Source organism: Primulina tabacum, chromosome 10 (assembly GCF_025594145.1).
Source record: "Primulina tabacum isolate GXHZ01 chromosome 10, ASM2559414v2, whole genome shotgun sequence".
Classification (NCBI taxonomy): domain Eukaryota; kingdom Viridiplantae; phylum Streptophyta; class Magnoliopsida; order Lamiales; family Gesneriaceae; genus Primulina; species Primulina tabacum.
Window position 1 is genome coordinate 2509701 of NC_134559.1, and position 23732 is coordinate 2533432.

At 34.9% G+C, this 23732-nt stretch overlaps 4 protein-coding genes across 10 annotated transcripts; 1 reads left to right on the top strand and 3 right to left on the bottom strand.

The window, feature by feature from the left end:
* Positions 1-1407: 1407 nt before the first annotated feature.
* On the bottom strand, positions 1408-5600 carry LOC142506078 (BTB/POZ domain-containing protein POB1-like). Of its 2 annotated transcripts, none has more exons than XM_075619224.1 (6): positions 5175-5600; positions 4296-4442; positions 3608-3729; positions 3461-3524; positions 2990-3269; positions 1408-2589 (listed from the first exon to the last, which is right to left on the bottom strand). In XM_075619224.1, the coding sequence occupies exons 1-6, from the start codon at positions 5431-5433 to the stop codon at positions 1776-1778; spliced, it is 1686 nt and encodes a 561-aa protein (XP_075475339.1). In that variant the 5' UTR covers positions 5434-5600; the 3' UTR covers positions 1408-1775. The 2 variants fall into 2 exon arrangements, with proteins under 2 accessions (XP_075475339.1, XP_075475340.1); XM_075619225.1 differs by having other exon boundaries at positions 4296-4421; positions 5175-5597.
* A 512-nt stretch (positions 5601-6112) lies between these two features.
* On the bottom strand, positions 6113-9188 carry LOC142506181 (uncharacterized). 5 transcript variants are annotated; one of them, XM_075619352.1, is made up of 5 exons: positions 8975-9188; positions 8062-8200; positions 7143-7713; positions 6824-6898; positions 6113-6659 (listed from the first exon to the last, which is right to left on the bottom strand). In XM_075619352.1, exons 1-3 carry the CDS (start codon positions 9136-9138, stop codon positions 7654-7656), a joined length of 363 nt encoding a protein of 120 aa, XP_075475467.1. In that variant the 5' UTR covers positions 9139-9188; the 3' UTR covers positions 6113-6659; positions 6824-6898; positions 7143-7653. The 5 variants fall into 5 exon arrangements, with proteins under 5 accessions (XP_075475467.1, XP_075475470.1, XP_075475469.1 ...); XM_075619355.1 differs by having other exon boundaries at positions 6115-6659; positions 8062-8194; positions 8975-9187; XM_075619354.1 differs by having other exon boundaries at positions 6124-6659; positions 7143-7710; positions 8975-9187.
* Positions 9189-9845: 657 nt separating this feature from the next.
* Positions 9846-14708, bottom strand: LOC142505849 (F-box/kelch-repeat protein At3g61590-like). 2 transcript variants are annotated; one of them, XM_075618973.1, is made up of 3 exons: positions 14269-14708; positions 11702-12861; positions 9846-10300 (listed from the first exon to the last, which is right to left on the bottom strand). In XM_075618973.1, exons 2-3 carry the CDS (start codon positions 12836-12838, stop codon positions 10298-10300), a joined length of 1140 nt encoding a protein of 379 aa, XP_075475088.1. In that variant the 5' UTR covers positions 12839-12861; positions 14269-14708; the 3' UTR covers positions 9846-10297. The 2 variants fall into 2 exon arrangements, with proteins under 2 accessions (XP_075475088.1, XP_075475087.1); XM_075618972.1 differs by lacking the exon at positions 9846-10300 and having other exon boundaries at positions 11311-12861.
* Positions 14709-21116: 6408 nt separating this feature from the next.
* LOC142505695 (WRKY transcription factor 22-like) lies at positions 21117-22895 on the top strand. Its single transcript, XM_075618778.1, has 3 exons — positions 21117-21840; positions 21929-22039; positions 22174-22895. Exons 1-3 carry the CDS (start codon positions 21440-21442, stop codon positions 22646-22648), a joined length of 987 nt encoding a protein of 328 aa, XP_075474893.1. The 5' UTR covers positions 21117-21439; the 3' UTR covers positions 22649-22895.
* Positions 22896-23732: the final 837 nt, after the last annotated feature.

Below are 23732 nucleotides of genomic sequence, written 5' to 3' on the forward strand. Positions count from 1 at the left end.
TTTTTTTTAAGATAAATCGGTTCAATTACCGGTCCGGTTATGAAAGCAGTAGTGATTCTGTAGCGAACCCATGTAGTTTTTGTTCGATAAGACTTCATGAATCTCAGTCTCGATGAGATGAAGGTAGATTCAAAAGATTTTCGAGAACTGATATGGGATGTTATCTTCTAGTGTGGGGAGCAACCTCATGCAGGATGATCTTTTGTGATGCACGTGATAATAGTCATACAATCCAAACTCAATAGTTACATGGTTCACCAACACATATTCTCCATTTATAGAGAAAAAATATCTTCCTTCAGATAATTGTGTAGAAGATCATCAGACAACACACCATTGAACTCGAAAATACTGATGATTTTGATTATCATGAAGAATAGATATTCAGTATAAAAAAGAATAGGGAGATGAGAGGTTTTAGGAAGAAGTCGTATTTGCGCCAGAAGTATGTATGAAAGTCAAAAAGGCTTAAATTATTTTCCCCTTATTGTTAGTTTATTTACAAAATTGTAGTCATTATCATTTTCTTATGTATCCTAAATTATTTGCCCCTTACTGTTTCCAAACATTGAAATCAATAACAATATCTGGTAGAAAATTGGTCGCTTTCTCCAAACATTATATGCATTTATTGTATTTGTAAATTTCTATATTCTCTGAGTTTGAACTACATTTAATAAATAGATTTTAAAATGGAGCCAATCCAACAAGCCAGAAGTCAGTCAAGCTTGAGCTCGATCGAGTCAAAGTTTCAGTTTTTTTTCAAAAAAAAAAATCTTATTCTAATTTTAACCCATGAAAGTTTACGTATTAAACTAATTTACATCCATGTATTGGAACCCTTGGCTCAAATTAGACAAAAGAAATCATGTAAAAATAATGAAACACTTGGGACTCGACGTATTCAGGACGTCAATTTCTTGGCCTAAAATAGTACCTACCTCCTAAGATAATAACATTGACTAGAATAATATTTACTATTAACATTATTTTAAGCAATGAGTTAAATAAAGGAGAGGCTTGAGGAGTTTGAATTGCAGTGCTGGATAAAATGGTCGAATTGCATTAAATCGAGTGTGGTTTATCATATGCATGATATGTGGGAGTTTGAGTGGAGGTGTAAGTAAACCAGAAAGGGATCGACTTTTACAGGAGCCCGTAGCAAATGGGACACAAAATTCATTTAAAATTTCTGCAATGTTACAACAAATAATTTTTCAGATACTGCAATATACAGTTCTTATACGAAAAAGTATTATTTTAAAAAAGATAGAACATTTCATCAAAATTCAGTATTATCGTGCACTCTTTAGTAAAGAAATAATAAAACTAGCCATAAGCAAGAAGTGGGTTAAAAACAATGTGAGAATCGTCAAGAGCAAGGAAAAATCAATGAAGAGACCTGAATAAAAGTAAAACAAGCGGAAAACATCATAGGAACGATGATATATTTCCAGGATTTGATTGCCAAAGCAGAATGAATCTCACGTTTGAGGTTCCAAAAAACCACCACCTAAACCAATACAATGACTCTATTTACAGAATTCTCATCAGTTGTATTTATAGAATGGCTTTCGCCTACGATCCAAGTGTAACTTGTTCACATGACAGACAGACAAACAGTTCCTCGTCCAAGCGAGAGAACAGACTTACAATATTGGCCCCAATCATGAATGCTAGGTAGTACCTTGAGAATTGGTCTTCCTTTTGCTTTGCACAAGCAGAAAGAAATAAAATTAGTGTTACATTAGTTCAGGTTCTCAAACGCAAGTGCATCAGCGTTTGATGGTGAGCTCAGCTTTGAGATGGAGTATGCCATTGATGAAATAAAGACTATCCTCGGCCATGAAAGAAGTCCAAGGAATGCTAAAAAGATTGCGATATCCGACTGCCTTTCCACCAGTAAACGTGTAGTTACCTTTATATTTGCTTACGTACTCTTCGGTTGGCTTTGATCTGGCAGCAAATTCATAGTCTACAGCGAATGATATGGAACCCTTCTCTTGCATCCCCAAGAAAAGACCGAAGCAGTGAAACGAGCTCTGCTGATCCATGTTGCAGTGTGCAGAAAGGAAGAATCCTTGTCCACCTAAGTGGAAAGCTTGAGAGTATACCCGACCCGATGGGAATAAATGGGAGCATTCCTCCCGTTTAAGGTCTAAGTAAACCACACACTGCTGACGCGGGACCTCAAACTCAATCACCTTCACGGGGCGGTACTTGTATGCACGTTCTATGAAGCGGCGACTCGTGTACGTTGAGTCCTCTATGGCACATGTTCGCTGACGATGAGGGGCTTCAGCCTTGAAAAAAAGGGCATCGAACACAGCTTTAGTCGCAAAATCATGATCAAAGTCAGTGCAGGTTAAAACTTTCCTCAGCTTCCTGCAAGTCATGTACGGGAAGCGTATATAACGACCCAAGCGACTGCATAGGATATCCCGGCGCTCCTCCTGAGTTTGATAATGAGTTCTAGTCCACTTCAGCACAAAGTCATATACTGCATCCTCCGAGGCCACCTGAAGATCGTCACTGGACAAGATTGCCTCGATTCCAGCAAGAGGTAAATTCATTACCTCATCCTGATACCTGTCCAAGTATGAACCAATTATGATTAATGCCTGATTCGCTGAGTAGATTAGTGTGACAAAAGAAAAAAAGTGATTTTTGAAGCTTAGCTTCTTTTCCGCCCTAATTTCCTTAAAAGGGGTGGCGGTTCAATGTTTGACTATAATAGCACAAAATACCATTTTCTTGAATTTTTTCATTGAAACTCCTGAAGAAGCCCTAAAAACCACATTTCATAACTTCGTACTCTTTATCAAACAAAAAATAAAACACCACCTGTCATGGCAAACCAAGTTGAAAAATAAAACGCTTTTCTTCTACAACTTAATTCATTCAAACACCCTATATAACATATAAACCAGGAAACACTGGTGCAAGTCCTTTTTGAAGAAACAGAGCAAATAGTATAGGAAAAACTCACTTTGATATATCTTTATAGCGAGAAGCTAAAAACTGTTTTGCAGCATCAGTCAATGGCTGAACAGCATCGGCAATTAGGACACTGGAAGGAAGATCCAGATACAGTAAGGCAGACTCTGGAGTCATGGGCAAGTTTCTTAATAAACGACTGCAATGTCTCATACATGAAGCAACCTCGAATTTATCAGCAGCCATAAGAATGTCCAGTATGGCAGGAGCCGTAGTTACAGTTAATGTATTGGAATACATGAAATTCAGAAGTTCCATAATGGCAGCTTCCTCTGTTCCATTAGAAATGCAGTGAAGTTACGAGTTATGCAGTTCCAGGAAAAAAAACAGAAGTGAGTGCCTAATAAAAGGCACACAGTCAAGAGCACTATATCCAATTGCAGAGAAATTTTCTGAAGTAAACGTGCCATAATCTTAAAACAAATTAGTAGTCTTTCATGTAACTTTTGGCAACTTTACATACCAGAGGCACTAATTCTCAGAGTTACGTGTCTATGCTCTGATTCCATCATGCCATTTGAGAATAACTGCATAAGAAAGACAAAACATTAGGAGCCAAGACTTAGAAAGAGAAAAATATTAACAACTATCAATATAACTTTATCAATACCTTATAGAAAAATGGACTCTTAGCTGCTAAGATGGGAGAGCTAATATGTAACATCTCAACCCTCAGAACTTCGGAACAATCATCAGACAAATTTGAATCATCACTATTTGCAGCTTCATCCCCTGCATAAGTGACGTAAGACATAAAACTTCAACTCCAGAGGAAAACTCAAACTATGAAACAAATAGAGGTCAATGAACAAATTCTGATCAAAAGTGAAGTAACCAAATACATGCATTTTCTTATCCTGTACAAACATCAACCACAAAGATGCCATAGAAATTTAAAAGGTATTTCAAAATTTCTACAGGTTTCCCCATGAACACAAGCATATAAAAGAGTAAGCCTAATTGTGGATAACCCATTTTTGGTAGCTCTTGACACCTTCATACGAGCCTCTACATCATCTCACTTTCATTTTATTATCGAAGGTTTTATATCAGGATTGAATTCTAACAGGCCTTTGAAGCAACTGCATTGCATATTATGCCGCAGATCATAATGGATTCGATATCTTGAAATCCATGTTCCAAACATTAAAATCAGTAACAATACCTAATAAAAAATTGTCTGCTTCCCCAAATCAAGAAATTCTAAAGGCAGAAAGTAGATCAGTTGAGCTTGGTAGTATAAGTAAATTCAAACGATGAAGAAGGAAGAGACGTCAGATTTGATTTTTTTCCAGTACCTGAATGAGGATCTTCCATCATCCGAATCTCTTCTTCATCGTGATTCTCATCGCCCACACCTTCTTCATCATCTGGTTGCAGACAATCTAAAATCTGCTCTTCCGGGGAATTGTTGATATCCAAAGCTGCAAACGAGTGGTATATGTCTGATTAACATCAGCAAACCCATACCAGTATAAGAATGAGAAGTTGATGTTTGCGCAAAATTTGGTAAAAGAAAGCATATCAGAAAGAACGACAGTTGATAGCAGTCTTTCACATCTCCCACACAAACAATACAAAAACAAGCAAAAATTAGTATGTCCAACAGCAAAAACTGGGGGAAATGTGGGAAAGAAAAACCTTAACGTTCGGTAACAACTTTTGGATTGGAGAAAAGTTATTGGACAAAACACAGAACTCACCAATAAATGTCAAACATTGCTCATAAAATGAACTAAACATGATTTGGCCAAATGAATATGAAGGCTTCAAAATAGGAATTAACATATCTTAAAAAAAATATTGAATTAATATGAAAATTGCCGAAGTAACATATTTTCTCCATGAAACCCAAATCCATACATGAAAGTGTAATTTAATTTTGATAACCGTTGAACCCAGTTAAAACTTAACAACACCCAACTTCAATACGCAAACAAGCTGACACTGTAAAGCATATTAGCCAGATATCAACGACGGTTTTCAAAATCCCGTATCTAAATAAGTGTCAAAATCAAGCTCAAGCTTCGCCCGAGATTCATTAACCCAAATAAGGCGGAAACAATCACGTCCAAAAAAAAATTAGATAAAAAAAATATGAAACCGCATAATGAAATAAACACACAGAAGTCTACCCATGCTCAGGTTGAGTACAAAACCAGCTGCAGATAACTCACCCGTGTCCTTTTTGACAATATCTCCACGATGGCGCTTGCTTTTCCTAGTCGCCGCCCAATCGACTAAGGTTTGACAAACCTCAGATTCAGCCCGGGAATCCGAAACAATCTCGATCCGTAGCAAGCGGTCGGAGAAGTTGCTGTCGTTGAAGGCAAACCCAAAGTCCGGGTCAGGTCCTCGTGTCGGGGACGAAATAAGGTCCGAATCCATCACAGCACTCGTCGGATAGAACAGATCCATACCCAAATTACTCATCATCAAAATATAGAAGCCTTTCCAATGCTATCAATTGAAAGGCTGAAGAGAAACGGAACACAAGAAAAAGGGGCCGAATCCCAGACCCGGAACTGCGTCTGAAGACTGGTCTTTTCATAGAAAGTCATAAATTATGATTTCATAAGTAAATAAATACATGAATTTCTATTTTTAGCGGTAAAATTATTTTTATATTTTATTATTTCAAATTAGAAGAATTGAGGTGTAGACAAAAGTAGACCATGAAATATGAATTGGTCAATATCTAGGGATGTAATCGAGTCGAGTCGAGTCGAGCCGAACTCTTGAATATTTGAGTTTGGTTCGTTTATAATCGAGCCGAGCTCGAGCTTTATTTAACGAATATATGCATGGCTCACGAGTTTATTCAAGCCTTTATCGAGCCTAAACAAGCTTAATAAATATGAATTATACATTTAAATTTTCATTAAATTAATTAAAAAATAAATTATATATTTAAAGAAAAATATATTATTCTTATTAAAATTTGTAAATTTATTATAATAAATAAATTTAATAATTTTTTCTATATATTTCATAAATAATATGCAAAATCAATAAATCAAATATCAAAACTATTATTTTTTCATCTAAAAGATTACTCATGAACTTACCAACGAACATGTTCACGAGCTAATGAGTCGAATACTGTAAAGCTTTAGTTTGGTTTGTTTATCTTAACGAGCCTCATTAAACGAGCTTTTATCGAATCGAGCTTCGAATAGCTCACAAACGATTTGGTTCGTTTACATCCCTATCAATATCCCCTTCCCATCAGGAGAAGTCCATTTGTGAGCAAGCTTCTTGCTCCATAATTTTTTAATAAGTGAATCAATTACCGTATTAAATATAAAACTTTTTGTTAAAAAAAGGAAAATTCGGGAAAGAACATAGTTCGAATAAATTGAAGAATACAGCATAATCCGGGAAAAGGATTTGGTGAACTGCCTGCCCCCACCTGCTAGTTGAATAAGAACGAACAGAGAGATAAATAGTTCTGTATCAGTTTAAACTAATGTGATTGGAGTTCTAGCATTGGATATAGAAATTACGAAGGATCAAATTTTGCTTTTGGAAGTGTAAATTATTCAAATCATAATATGGTGGAAAGAGATGGTATTGTGATAATGGAAGAAGATTTGTACACATGATATTGTGTTATAATGACACTGATGGGGTTCATATTATATGCAATCCACTTGATGGAGCTTCGATGTTACATGTGGGGGCAGTGCCCCCACATAGTTTGGATGGACAAGATTCACACACATGTGATTTTAAAAAAAAATTAGTGGACCCCATATATGTGTGACTAAATCTGAGCCCTTGATTCTATCATGAGATAGTGCCCCTACATGTTTGCTTGATGGACTATAAAAGAGCATTCAAATATGGCACCCAAATCGAAGGAAGTTGATATTTCCGATGTATTTTGAGTTATTTACGCCTCAGTTTATATGTAAAATATGTATCAAATTTATTCACAAATGAAATGTAATTAACAGAAAATGAAGTGTAAATATCAAGTCCTGATGTAAAGTAACAAAAATTAAACATCACTTTCAAGGTATGAAAATGGCAGGAGTCGAATATGTTTGTTTCCGTAAGGGAAGCGAATAACCAAAAAACTCAATAACCGAGGATTGGTCCGTCCTATCTGGAGAAACTATGTGGCACGAAAACTTATGTACTACACATAATATATGTTGAAATCATACATCTGATGGTATATGCCACAGTCCCATACGGTGAAACTTCTCCCGCCATAGCATAAACAGGCTCTTATGAAGAGCAACAAAAGTTTCAACCAAGAATATCTTGTGCTACTACTAAAATTTTACACATTTTCTATCAGGAAAAATGATGACGGTTGCTGCATTACCTAGACCTACCCCTAGGTATAATATATTTTCCTATGGCATTTAGCCGCAAAAGACAAATCCATTAATGCATCTCAAAGATTAAAATAGCTTCAGAATATAATTAAGAAGTATATTAAGCCACTTGCTTCATTTAAGAGACTGTGATCTGTTGTGTCTGAGAAATTTTGGTAGGTCCCATTTACATGGAAACCCTTTTCTTTGACCAAAATACCAACACAGTATTTCAATGCTCTCTCGATTAGTCAAGATTAAATAATCATCCTTCAGCAGCCCATGCATTGATCCAATATTTGATCCATACCAAATCTTCTGGGAACTTTTAAGATGGCTCATAAAGACCCAAGACATGGCCATCGATACACCTCATTGCTGCTACCTGCTAACATTATCACCGCAAATCAAGTCGACTTTACTTTGAAAACTAAATCAATTCTTTCTTTCGTTTCGATAATAGGATCAACACATATTATATGGTTATAGCTTGGTGCGTCGTGAAAGTTGGAGATTCTCTCTCTGCCGGTGGTTATTTTGTCAAAGGGAAGGGGGTAACATGTGGCTTGAATTGGTCCTTTCACGTAACACAGGAAAACCAAATTCTCTACCATTAAGGAAGTCGATTGGTCAGTGACAAATATGTCAATAGTTGTAGATAAACGATACATCATATACCGCCAAAGAAAACATGAAGAAGCAATTAATTCGAGAGATGAACCATTAGCATTATCACCTTTCCATGGATTTCATATTTGATAGGACCATCCAGTTCTGCACCTAAGTCCATGAGTTTTGACACTGTACTGTTGAGATCAGTCACTGTAAATGATAGCAGAGATGAGTAACCCTTCAGCTCGACATGGTCGCTGAAACTAATTAAGAGCAAATGAGTTAATGGGGAACACACAAAATTAGTGGTAGCAATAGATCATGTACCCAAATGTTCACAAACTGGCAAAAGGATGTAAATGAGTTGTTAGCCACACCAAATAATTTCAGATGATCTAATTAAGCTAAGCGTTATTGAGTCTACAATCTTCATTTTGATAGAATAAATGAAAATTACTGTAAAGTTTAAATACTTATTTATATAAAACATTTAAATTGGAAATTACTGGTATATGTTGCAACTGAAGTCCGAATTGATAAAAACAAGTTGATGAATCAACCAGCCTGTTCAAGCTGGGAACTTGGGTTCAGCATAACCAAACACCTAAGCAACTTCATTCATTCTTTCTTAAGGGAACGGGTTGAATTCCATGCTCCAATGTATATTGTTTGAAACTCTAAAAAATTCAATAATCTATTGAAATTGGAGCATGAGGCGGAACAAACAAGAATAAAATGCAGCTACTAATGAATTCATATACTGAATAAAAAGACAGTATTTCCCCCCTAAAGCCCGAACAAATTATCCAAGATCAAAACCCCATCAGGAATTACCCAAGTTCCAAGTCTGAGACATTTTCAAATTATCTAATTACCCATATCAAGCAATCAATCAAGCAATTTGGCAAATGATAAACAACAAAATTTCAGCTAATAAAACGGGTTTCCTATTTACTGTCAACACCACCACAACTAACAAGCATCTTATTCGGTAATCACGTGGTTGCAGATATGCAATTGCGAATCAAATGAAAAACCTTGGGGAACGCAAGAGGGACAGTTTGAGGGGGCCGGAGTGAAGCTCAGCCCAGCGTAGAGTGCAGACATCAATGGTGAATCCAAGGCCCTCTGAATAGAATCTGGCTGCTTTTGGGACGTCCTTGTGTAGCTGCATTATGTACCTGAATCTTGCCGCCGCCATCTCTCTCTGTATACCTCCCACTGATTGACCGAGAGTGAATATATATTATATTATTTTATTAGCGTGATTTTATTTTTATGTATTACCTTTTTTAAAAATTTAAAATAAGTATGTCTCTTGGATAGTCTCACTAATTTTTATTTATAAGACGATCAATCCTATCGATATTCACAATAAAAAATAATACTCTTAGAATAAAAAATAATATTTTTCATGGATGACTCAAATAAGATATATGTCTCACAAAATTCGACCCGTGAGACCGTCTCACATAAATTTTTGCTACATATTTAATAATTTAAATTAAATTATAATGTTTTGAATCATGTGATGTTAAAATTCTTTATTATTCCAAGAATTGGGTTTATAAATTTCTTGCTTTAGTAAATTCTAAATACATTTTAAAAAATATATATATACAAACATTTATTATATATATTTTACATAACCTACAAAAACAGATATGAAGATCAAATTTGATTGAATTGATTATTTACCATTTTAGATTGATAATTTATAGCTGTATATAATATTGAAAATGACTTAGTTGTATTTACATACCTCAAAATCAAAGAACAAAATTTTCAAATTTACTTAATCAAACTAAACAGATCAGCAGGGGTAAATAAATTTCACATGAATCAACCACAAAAGAAGAATACAATTATCTTTATGCAATTTAAAAGTTTGCATAGGAATTGTGTCATTAATGCGACAGCATTTCCTCATTATGTCATCAAAGGCTTCACTGATATTCTATATCAGCAGGACATGTTAGCAGAGGATCAGAAGTTGGAATTTAACTAGCACCTTTAACAGGGTCTCTACGCAATTTAAGTAGAAACCTTGCAGCCCTTCATAAAAGATTGTAATTTTTTTTGTCTCGCAGACTGCAGAAAGCCACTCAGTAAGAATTTCCATGGTAACATAATCAGGCCTTTGAAGGGTGTTTTTTTTATCTTGGATCCATGGAATAGAATACCAAGACCAATTCCTCAAGATTCTAGCCTTTCGAAAGATTTTGATGAGGAGGGAGGCGTTGTTGATGAAAATAGGAACGTTCTGCAGTGCAGCCAAGTCCATGAGTTTTGACACTGTACTGTTGAGGTCAGTCTCTGTAAATGATAGCAGAGACGAGTAACCCTTCTGCTTGATATGGTCACTGAAACCAGTTGAAAGCAGATGGGTTATTGGGAAACACACAAAAGTAGTAGAGACAGGTCAAGTATTCAAATGTTCATAAACTGGCAAAAGGAAGATAATCTGATAAGCTAAGCAATATTGAGTCTAAAATCTTCATTTTGATCGAATCAACAAAATTCTTGTGAACTTGAAATATTTATGTGGTTATAGAACACCAATAGATATATCATTTAAATTGGAAATTACTAGCATATGTTGCATCTGAAGTCTGAATTGATAAAAAAAAATTGACGGATCAACCAGCCTGTTCAACAGTTCATTAATTGTTACTGAAGACAACAGGTCGAACTCCACATCCAATGTATATTGTTTTTTCTCAGCTTTCTTTTCCTTCCCTAAATCATGATTGAAATCTAGCAACAGATATTCAGAAAGCCTTGGTGTAAATTTTTTTTATCTCGAATGCTTGTTCACAGCAAGGAGCATTTGATAAACGAAAAGGTATGCATGACAAACAAAACGGTCATTTCCGAGATAATGGAACTCTAAAAAATTCAACAATTTATCGAAATTGGAGAGTGATTTACCCAAGTAGAGCAAACAAGAATAAAATAGGGTTAGTCCGGAGTGCCGTTGGTTCTTCATGTGAGTTTGACTTATATGTTAGATATCTAAGAGCTAACATTTATCATGTCATAAAAATTATAGCATGTTTTATGGTACCATATATTTAATATTTCAATTAATATATTATGAATCATGTTTTACTACTCTCTAATAATTGCATTTAAAAATGTATTAATCTAGTACTGGTATCCCACAAATATTAAATACTATTTTTTAAAAGATATTGAAATCAGAGCTTTCTAGTTCTAGACTTTTTTTATATAAAAAAAATCATTCTAGAGTTTCCATAAATTTTTATTTTTTTTTATTTTTGAGTTGTGAAAAGATCCATAATTCAAAAGAGATAAACTGGTCATGGACATTTATTTTATCCAAAAAAATAATTAATTAATTAACTTCAATATATGTGTCATTAAAATTGGACACGATACTTGCTCCATTCACAGAAACAGCAGAATCGTACAAATTTGGTTACATGTGATTTTAGCTCAGAATGATATTCACTCAAGCAGAACATGTAAATTTCATAAAGCAGAAATTGTATGTTTCGAAAGAACAAATACTTTCATAGATGGAACAGCCAAAGACCGACCGGGAATATGATGTAACTTCTCATATTCTATCCTTGAATTAATTTCTTGAACGTAAAGAATAAGGATGTTCTCGATATATGTGCTTAATAAATAGCCTCACTGGTGGCGCACCGAATCAAATAACAGGATTAAGGAGAAATTTCTAGCCTGGGTTCGAAGCAAAAACCAGTAAAGAGCTGAAGTGGAAACTTCTTGGTTACCGGAGATTTCTGCGACCACTTCCACTGCTTTAAGCTCAAGTTAAAAATAAGAAGAGCGGGCGCTCCATAGCTCTGGATGTACACAAGATCATCAGTTCCGCTGCTGGCAAATACATCATCAAACTCGCCAAAACCATAAAAGTACTTGTGGGGCATTCGGGTTATCTCCTGCCATTCTCTACCCTTCAGAGCCCAAATACCGATCCCCTTGATAACACCAGGACAATCTGGTTTTCCGATTCCCCCAACCAGTACAAGTTTTTCTTTCAGGTTCATCAAGCGACCACAAGTGATGGAACAAGGTGCAGCAATGAAACTCCTCATGAGCAAAGCATTGGAGGGTCGGCTTCCGAGATTATACATGATCAGGCCATGGCGATTGTCAGGATCACCACATCCAGTTGAGTAAATCAGGAAGTACAATACCCCATCGCATATCACGCTCTCATCACCAGCTCGCCATCCTGTTAGGCTCTCAGTCAAAATCGTCCCCCAGGTCATTGATTCGGACTTATACATGTAAATGGAGAGATTACACTGGAATAAATTTCCAGGTACCTGCCTAGATTTAACAACTAATATCTTGTAACTATGAGATGCTCTGTCCACTGAAATGGCTAATGCACGATAATCGGAAAATCTTGGGCCAGGAGGCTCAACTACTGCCCTCCAGCAAAAGGTTATTGGGTTACAGACATACAACTCTCTCCTCCTATCATCATCCATGAAGCAAACCAACCCACAAGATGAAGCAATGGACCAGTTGGACGTACCAATGCAGGGGAGATCGATGCTGTGCCATTTTCTAAGGACCAGATCATATGCATAACCAACTGGTTCGTCTGAGCTTGTGAACATAAAGTACCAAGGTTTTGGTGACACTGCAAGAGAATAATTCCGGATGAACCTCTTCGACGTTACAATTTCACGCCATCTTTTACATACTGAGCCTGCCCTGAAAATGCTAGCAATGGGGAGATAGGCCAATATTCGTTCCAACAGATCATCAGGTAAAATGAAATCCATATAAACCGCAGCAACTTCTTTATCAGTTTGCTCATGAAGCTCTGAGAATGAATCGAACTCCAAGGAGGGGCTAGAAATGCTATGGCTCACCCATGGATTTTCCTCTTCCATGATTTTAAAAAAAGCCGTGAAACCTGGAACAATAGTCCAACAAATTTAAGGTTAAAGCACTTATCAGTGCCAGTGTTCTTGCACAAAAATCCCATCAAAAGATTGTCTAACGATTCAAAAAACCACAATGCCTGATGAAGAAACTAAACTGCCTGAGCAGGACAGCATAAAAATTCGAAAATCAATGATATTTAGTGTGCAGACAGATGAAATAACATTTCCCCGAGTTCATATATAAATCTATCGCATATGTATGTGCAGACACCTATCCAGAGACTAGAACAACATATATATATATATATATAAGGAAATTAAATTATGCTAATGCTGATGATTCGCCGTCGCGGTTGTGGAGGTTGTTGTTCCAATTTCATTGGCATTTAGTGGAACGGTAGCGGTTATTGTCATAAATTTTTTTAAAAATTTAAAATAGTAATAATTACATAATTTGGAAAAAATTAATGGAAAAACATTCCACAACGGCGGTGATGGCCGTGAAATTGCCGTTCCCTTCCGCAACAGCCGTGAAATCGCCAAGCCATTAACAGTGTAATAGTTACACATTTGTTTCAGCCTGGAACTTTGTCACAGCCCCGTTGTTGTTCCCGTTACGGAGCGCCCGTTCCCCAACCGCAAGCCAAGTGACTCACCGCAAAATTAGACAAATTAAATTGATTTAAAAAATAGAGAACTGAGAAACATTCTTCCATGATCCATCCGCGGCATAAAGTCAAATTTATTCTGTTGATGAATCAGTCAGAGCACATTTTATATGAATCAACCATAAAGGACGAAAACAATGATCAACAAAAATTTTCGGAAAGAGAAAAACCTAAGAAATCTCCAAAAGATCTAAGATTAAACTTATACCTCCATTTAAAACCAAGAACAAAAATACTCTACTAAAAGGTGCAAAAAAACTAGCAGAGGAACCAGATGCAGCGTTGGGCATTTTCACACCTCTGCATCCCAATTCTTCGAGGATAATAGATAACATGGCATTCATAACAATAAATTATAGGCTTACAACATAGGTAAACATTGTCTTTTGGTGAATTTAATAGTTTGCCTAGAAGTAACGATCACATTTTATTACCAGTAAACAGAGGAGGAAAATACAACCACCAGTTTCTTCTCGCAAAAGGATGAAAAGTCCAGAGATGACTAACTCAAATGGAACAATAAAATTCACTCTGCAATATTTATTATCATGCTAACTAATACGCTTTCAAGAAAGAGCGGACCACTCTCAAGAAATATCGAAAAACCAACAATCACATAATGCAAAAATAAGAAAGCGCCAATTACACAACCAAAATGAAAGCAAGAAACTGTAGAAGGCTCCAACACTGGCAGATCCTGTAAACAACCATGATATCATATTCCCAAGGAAACAAAAAGCCATTTTTTAATGTAAATTAATGTCATACCTGTGATACAAAACGCTTTCTCGAAACAAACGTGCCTTCCCAGAATGTGCAAATCTCTGAAGATTCACCACTAAAACGGCCAAGACAAAAAAATAAAAAAAGCTCCACCCTTTCAAGAAACTCAAAAATTAGGAAACGGGCGTGAAGCAATCATTCCAACTATCCCCAGAAAACAAACGAAGAGCATAAAAATGGGTCAGTTTGGATTTAGATAAAACGCATCCCTACACATGTATTATATATTATGATTCAACCAACATTATATTTATAGCGAGAAAATTATCGATTTCTCCTGGATAATTTATCCCTTCTACATTCTATTGATGTGGCCAGGACGACCGGCGGAGGGGAATGAAAGCCAAGGGTGGTGGAGCAGTAGGGCTCTTGTATTTTGTTGATACGGACAAAAATGAATGCGTGAGAGTTGAGGTGGTGCTTTTCAAGGCATTGATGGGATTTTAATGGCGTTTTAGAAATTATTTTTTCCCCTATTTTATATTATAATATAATGTAGCTGAATCTACCTAATTAAATATTAATATCACTTAGGGCACCCGCATTGATCGATGTTATAACACCCACCATCTCATCAAAAATCGTGAGGTCCACATGTCACATACACATTACATTAACACATCTATTCTCCCACATTTATTTTAACATTCACACTCATTATTTGTAGGTCCCGCTGTCCACTCATATGTCATATGTCAAGATTCCCGTTAAAACAATTTTTTAATTTTAAAAACAAAAACAACTGCTAGTTTTTTATTTAACATTATTTTTTAATTTATTTTAATTTTCGTTTTTTTAGACATACAAATTTGAAATTTAAACTAATACATTAAATAACATTAAATAAGGAAAATTCATCACGTGCGTGGGGCCCTGCGTTCAGCGACGAGTTTTGAAAATCCGTTGCAAATAGCGACGATTTTTACCAAATCGTCGCTAAGTTTCGAATTTTTTTTAAAAAAAAACTAACACATGGACGTTCAAACATATGAACGCCCCACACCCTCTCTCATGTGAGTGGGCGTTATAACGCCCACTCACATTGGAGAGTGGGCACCCCTTTAACACCCAATATGGGTGCTCTTAGTCATTGAGAAATTTACAGGACACCAATGAAAAATTGTCAAATACTGATATGTCATCGAAATATTGAAATAAAATAATGTTATTATTGGTGTAATCGTATTCCGAAGATAAATAACTAATTTTTTAAAAAAATGCAAGTTACTAAGACATTTAAAATAAAAAAAGTTGAAATTAATGGATCGAATATATAATCTCTCGTCAAATTTACAAAAATTTCTTAAAAAATACCCAAAAAAAAAACTCATCTCATTACTAAATGGTTGATATGTAATTACCGACTCATGTTGGCTTGTGGTTTTTATATTGGCAAAAATTTGTGTGAGATGATCTCACATGTCGTATTTTGTTAGAGGGATCTCTTATTTGGATCATCCATAAAAAATATTACTTTTATGCTAATAGTATTACTTTTTATTGTGAATATCGGTAAGATTGATCCGTCTCATAGATAAAGATTCATGAGACCGTCTCACAAGTGACCTACTCTTTTATATTAGTCCAGATACTGCATACTTTGTGTTCAATTGAATTGATCTTATAAGCATTTAATTTGAATATATTTCACATCAAATTCGAGCCGAAAATATTTTGTTTAATAATTTAAAATTCACTCATCGTTTTAAATAATTGCTCCTACCATCATTGTATATAAAAATAAAACCACTTCTCTATTTAATGTCTCTTTCGACTTTTCCCCCTTAACTCGGGTTGGTTTAATCAGGTCACAAGGACCGGAAAAGTATGCTTCATACGTTGTCGTTTAAATACTTAATTGTCATTATATTACTATTGTTAGTGTAAAGTCCTATAAAATCACTTTAATTAAAAGAAAATTAAGATGTTGTTTTTAATTGGTTGAGAGTTAATCAGCATCAATCAACTTGCCACCAATGCAACCTATGACTTTGACGGCGCCGTAGTAATAGTGATGGTCAAATAAGACAATAATTAATACAAATACAAAGTGTGCTCGTATGAGTCACTTCCATGTCGAAATTTTATTTATTTATTTTTAACTAAAACTTACAATAAATTCACTCTTATAAATAAATTTTAAATATTGTGTATGGTTGAATAAAAAAATTCTTTAAGCAGGATTACATTGTTTATTCTGAGCTTGAATTCGATGGTGTGTGTACAGATAAACGTAAAAATTTGTGTGAGACGGTCTCACGGGTCGTATTTTGTGAGACGGATATCTTATTTGGATCATCCATGAAAAAATATTACTTTTTTTATGCTAAAAGTATTATTTTTTATTGTGAATATCGGTAGAATGAAACGTCTCACATATAAAGATTCGTGAGACCGTCTCACAAGAGACCTACTCATAAATAAAAGTTACACATTTTAAAATTTATTTATTTGTTGATACCATACATTTAATTTTTATATTTTATGAGTTAATAACGTTAGTGAAAATTAATTAAATTTCCTCTGACAAAAAACTAATATTGTACAAAATAATAATTTCACTTTTTTTTTTAAATTGTTTTTTTTTATTTATGTTTGTTTCTGTACTATTTTGATAACGGTATGTATATTTCGATTTTTGAATTGTAAACATTTTTTATTTGAAGTGTAGATGTGATATTATACATGTCAACGACACATCAACGACGTATTAGTGTCATATCATAGTCAAGGACAATGTCAACAAAACTAAAATTTGATAACATAGCTAACTGAAATTATAAATATGTAAACATAGATAGTCCGAGGGAAAAAAACATTTTGTTTCCTTTTTATCAAGAAAATACTTTATTTTCATTTTATTGCACAAATTTTATGAAATGGGAAATTATTTACAATAGTGACTAATAAAATCACAAGCATGACATTCGCAATTTTTAAAAGATACTAATTTTGTACGTAGATTGCACACTTTCGAAAACAAGAGTGGATCTTGTAGCCCCCTATGGGCTATGCCAAAATTGTACTAAGATTATAGATCATGGAATCAAGCACCCGAATCTTGTCGTCCACCCCGAACTTTCATCACAATCCTTGCTGCTCTTACTGTGTTTTCCAATCCAGGTCACGATTTTTTTGGTGTCCTACCAACTAATCATACTGATAAAATGTATATTTACTTAAAAAAATAATAATCATCCATGCCAACAATGCAAACTCTTTCCATGCGTGATATTTTTAGCGTTTTTTATCATATCACTATGTGGTATAGTACCCGACTCGTGAAAAATTATTAATTTTTACATCAAAATTATTATTTTTCATTCCAATCATGAACCGATATTGTGAATCATATTCATGGGACCGTCTCGTAAATATTATTTTTTTAAGTAAATATACATTTTATCAGGATGATTACTTGGTAGGACACCAAAAAAATCGTGGCCTGGATTGAAAAACACAGTAACAGCAGCAAGGATTGTGATGAAAGTCGGGGTGGACGACAAGATTCGGGTGCTTGATTCCATGATCTATAATCATATAGTACAATCTTGACATTATATGTCCTCTACCGGTGAGTGTGACTATCACCAGTTTGGTTTCCACATAAACGTGTTTCCTGATAACTTTTAATAAATTTATTTGGATTTATAAACAAACATTAGAGATATAATTATATATGAGATTTTATTATATATATGACTTGGTGAACTTTTTAATAATAAATAATATATGTATGTATCATGTCTGGAAAACAAAGTCCTCTATAAATCTCTCTCTCGCACAAAATATGAACAAATAAAATGACATTTTGGATTATCGTTTGAAATTCAAAATTTTGCTTTCAAAGTTGAATATTTGGAGAAACTAAACTAAATTATCTTTGATGAGTTTTTGATTTCACAGTACCCAAACATCTCCACCACAGGAAGACGAACCAGACAGGTAATGATATTGAAGCACATTAAAAGCCCCTTTTGCCCCCAAAAAATCCTTGAATACATTAAAAATAATTGAAAATCACTAGTGTGCAAGCAAGGAAAAAAGGAAATTGTTTTTTTTTAAGTAAATAAAATGTAAATTAAACATTGTAAATTACAGCTACTTTTTGGATTTTAGATTAATAATAGGTCTCTTGTGAGACGTTCTCACGAATTTTTATCTGTGAGACGGGTCAATCCTACCGATATTCACAGTAAAAATAATATTCTTAGCATAAAAAAGTAATTTTTTAATGGATGACCCAAATAAGATATATGTCTCACAAAATACGATATGTGACATCGTCTCACACAATTTTTTGTCTTAGATAAATCATTGGTCTAATTTGATTAGATCCACAATTGACACTTTTTAATTGTTTAACAAAATCTTCGCGTGGTATTTATAAATATTTTATAAAAAATGATTATGAGTTTTTTTTTTTTTTACGAAGTTTGAATGAATGAATTTACGACTCCATGTTTCTCCTTATTTCCTTGCAATTAGTATTGCAAATTTTCCGAACTGGAGTTTTCTGTCACTGTTTCAAACAATCGGAGGACCAATTTGCCATTTTGTTCAGAGACTCAAATGACCATTCTGCATATTCTCCGAAAATCCAGGGACCTGTCTAAAATTTCCGAAACCACCATGAAAACGAAGGTCTGGATCGCAGAGCTCACACACGCCATCACAAGGTGACGGCAGGTCTACGGCGGTGTCCTACGGTCCTTTTAATGCGCTGAAAACTCACCGAAGGCGCAGGCAGAGTTGAGCCAGATCGGGAAACACCGGACTGTGTTGCTTCGATTACGGGGTGGCAGCTTTCACGGAGGCTTCCCGATGACTGGCGTGGAGTCTATTTTCGCGACTGCTAACGGGCAGAGACAGGGCGGGTCGCGGGTCTTCGGATCTGGGTTTACGCTCATGGGCCGGACCAACCATGTTCTTGTGCCTGGGTTGATGTTTTGGTTCAACAGCTTGGATCCGGATTTGTGACGAATGGGCTGGACATTTACACTAAAGATTTGAATAATTGGGCCGCTTGTGGCACAATTGGGATGTCAATTTATTTGAGTGTCTAGGATTAGCCATAAATTTGTTCTTGCTTAATTAATTTTTGCATTACTATTATAAGCTTTAATTATCATTCATATGTCATGCCCTTAGATTACATAAACACCACTTTAGGGATATTTTATTTTTTAACCCGGTCAACTATTTTTTTAAGAAAATGACATTCTCAAGTATATTCAAATACACTTGAGGAAGTCAATTTCTTAACAAAAAAAATTGACCGAAGTTATTTAACAAATTTCTCCCATTTCAGGTAGTATATTGTCATGCACAATAAAATTTTTTCTATTCTAATTTTTGATTTAGAGAATAAATATTGTGATTAATGATTAAAATAGTTAGAATATTATTAATCGATTAAAACTCAAAATTAAATAAAATATTAATTTTGAGATGGTGCATTTTAAATAAACATGCAGTCTCTCTTGTTAATTCATTAGTAAGAATATAGTATGTCTCATGTCAATTTTATTGATCTCTCTGTATGAATACTACATTGTTTTGTCAATTGTTATTTTTTAAGATAATGAAATTAAACGTAATTTCAATCCAAAAACTAGCTCAAGAGGATAATTATTTAAATATATACATATAACTTAAAAAACCTTTAACGTCCAAAATCGAACAACTAGAACGTGAAATTTACAAAAAAAAATTAACAACTAACTCATAAGGACAGTCAAATACATAACAATAAATTCGAGCTCTCACATCCAATCAAAAGATAAATATTATTTGTTCGTAATCTAAAACAATAAAGTTAATAAACCAAAATTTTATTCATTTACCGATTTTAAAAAAGTTAAAAGAAACCAAATAATCAGAAAAAGGTGGTCGCTTTAGCACTACAGGACACGGGCGAGCACGCGCGTACACTCTTTTTTTTTCCTTCTCGTGTGGGGCCCACAATATCAGCAAGTTGTCGTGCCAACCTTATCTCACACGCCAATTCCATCAATCGCTTTCCTCTAATCACAGCTGTCCATCTCCTTTGATCTCGTCAAACTCGTTGACACCCGATCCTATTCGAGTGACAGCCGCGTGATCTGCAATCTCTCTGTAGGCAGGCTAGGCCCCCCACGGCCTAGCCTGGGTGCTGCTTTCCACCTGGTTAGGTATCGATATTTTTTTAAAGTTTTTTTTACGCAATCTTACATAATAATATAAATTATTTGTTTATACCAAAAATAATATATATTTTAATAAATTTTCTTCATAAATAGTAAATAGATTATTAACGAAATTTTTTTTGAACATATGAAAAATATTTTTATTAAATAGATTATTAACGAAATGGGGAAAAAAATATTCTTTCTAGCTGAAACTAAATTTTTTTTACCAAAATTTGATATAATTTTATTAGCATTAAAACAATGACCATTTTTAATAGAAATAAATGATTACAGAATATTTTTAATGTAAAATATTTTAAATTTATTTTGAAATAATTCTCTCAAAATATAAGTGCATTGATTGATAATACAGATTATTGGATATTGATATTTTATAAAATTTAAGAAGAATAATAAAAATTTACTAACAAGTTATACAAATTTCATGTCTATCTATAACACAATATAATAAAATTCTGTGAAATTTCAACTAATTAAATGAAAAAAAAAACAATTAAATGGCATACAATCAAATTCTATCAAATATCAATTTAATTTTAAAATTTCTTATTTACTTACATTAAAATGATATTCCCAAAACAACCAACGACATCAAATTCAAATAATTTAATATTATTAGAAAGTTGAAAAAATATTGCGTGGACTTTTAGCCTTTTGACATTTTCAGAAGTCAACCACGAACCGCTAAGCAAAACCGGTTTCCCTCAAGTGTCTGAACACGAAAAGATGGTAGGGCTCACCATCTTCTAGATAAGCAAATCTGGACCGTGTAAATTTCCCTCTCTCTCTCGTAAAACCGGCCCAGCATTATCACTTTCCCTCTCTCTCTATAAAAATAAAACCATCGTACTTTTCATTTCCCACTCATATCCAAGAACTTCAATCTTTTCCCTTCTCTCTCTTATCTCCAAAAGTCAGCGCCTTCTTTTGTTTTTTTTATGTAACTTTGTAAGAAAAACAAAGAAATGGAGGATGATTGGGATCTACAGGCGGTTGTCAGGGGCTGTTCATCCACCGCCGCCCCATCCGCCAAAGCCAAAGCTTCCTGTGCTCAAGTTTTCAGCACCTTTCGTCAAAATCACAACTTTTGCTCCACAGGCTTCCAAGATATGTTTGAACCCAGGAAAGAAAACTTGGTACATGAGTTACAAGATCTTTACAAGCCTTTCTTCCCGAAACCGCGGCCTCCACAAGCAGTGTTTGCTCAACATAGTTCACCAATTTCACCTCTCCCTGTTCTTGGAGGATCGCAAGATCAATCAGCAGAGCAACAGCAGCGTTTGCAAGTTGTTAGGCAAAAGAAGCAGTCTTTCTCCTTTCCCAATGTCTTCAAACCAAATAATCCCACCCCGAGGTCAAAAAGAAGGTAATTAATTTATCAGTTAAAGTGTTTCTCAAATTTTCGGAGTGAGAAGTTTCAATTGCTAATTTTTTTTTGATATGTAACGTGACAGGAAGAATAATTTGAAGAGGGTCTGCCATGTATCCGCAGAGAGTTTATCTTCTGATACGTGGTCTTGGAGAAAATATGGGCAAAAACCCATCAAAGGCTCCCCTTATCCAAGGTGTGGCACTGCACCTTTTTCCAAGATTCGTTCCTTCTGTCAAACAAGAGCAAAATGATAAATAACAATCTGTACACACTTTTATAATAGCAAAGTGAATGTAAATTTCTTATAGAATTTGTTGTGCGAAACAGGGGTTATTACAAATGCAGTACCTTAAAGGATTGTATGGCCCGGAAACAAGTGGAGAGAAACAGATCCGACCCTGGAATGTTCATAGTCACCTACACGGCAGAGCACAACCATCCCCTGCCAACTCAACGGAACTCACTCGCCGGCATCGCGCGTCAGAAGCCGACCACCCCAAGTTCTGAAGACCCCAGCAAGAACACATCATCTCCAGTTATGTCACCAGTGAATCCCAACTCGCCGGCGCCGAACAATCTGGAGAGCAGAAGAGACGATAGAGAGGACTTGGCTGAACGTGATGACAATGACAGTGAATTTAATGTCTCAAACATGGCATTGGAAGATGATTTCTTTGTGGGTTTGGAGGATTTTATCGTTGGACCCGTGACTGACAATTGCTTCTTGGATCACATCCCGGCAAGCTTTCAGTTTCCTTGGCTTGCCACTCATCCAACTACTACCGCCGCCGGTGGTGGTTGACCTGACAAAAAGTGCATAGATGCTTTTCTTGTCACTCACTTTTCTTTATTTGTAGGAACAAGACAACTATTGTAGCTATTCCTTGTAAAGAATCTTGAATCAACATAATATATTATGTTGATGAGTGAGGCATAGAATATCAACCACGAAGAGTCTTGTAGAGGAAAAAAGAGTTGATTCTCCTGTCTCTTGCTGTACGATAATGATATATAGTGAAATATTAAAGATCCGGCATAATTTTAATCAATTGCTTAGTTCTAACTTTTCATTTCCTTTTGGGAGCCTGCTAATTTTCTCGGTGGTTTCCAATGTGATCTAAACTAAGTATTTAAGCTAAATCAAAATGTTTCTAAATTCTAGAAGAATCCATGGTACAAATGTATTACAGCTGACATTAAATATGTTGTGGCCTTGTCTTATTTTTCCATGGCGATTCTTCTACTGTGTGCTGCACTTCAAATTTAGGCACAAAGTAGCAGGGTGATCGGGACTTCTGATTTAAGCTACAATACAGCAATATAAGCAGCACATTATTATTCTTCAAATTTGAACGGATAAAGTTTAAATATTCAGGAAAATTGGGTAAAAACAGTGGAAAGCTTTTAAAGTTTAAATATCCAAGGAAATTGGGTAAAACAGTGGAAAGCTTTTAATTTTGGAGGAATACATCTGCCCGATGGTCAGCTTCATAGCTTTGGCATGCCCAAGGCTCTCTAAAACCATAAGAGTAAAACAACAAAGAGAATCAGATGAGCTAAACCGCCTAAACGTCTTCGAAAGTGATTCTCTTGGCTGTGATCAATTGAGTATCTCGAGTTTCAACAACGAAGTTATAAAATTGCAGCTTTAGAAAGTTAACACACCTGCTACGGTAATGGGGCATATCACAGAGAAGAAACGCAATGCACTTACAGCAGCCATTCTAATACGGGTGTCCTGCATTTACAAAATGTGAAATCTTTTATCATTGCCAATTTAGGATATGTGGAAAAATTAAGATATATAAAAAAATTATCAAACAAAATACATAATGTATAATTTACAAACCTCTCGATTGCAATAAATATTCAATTGAGTTCAAGCA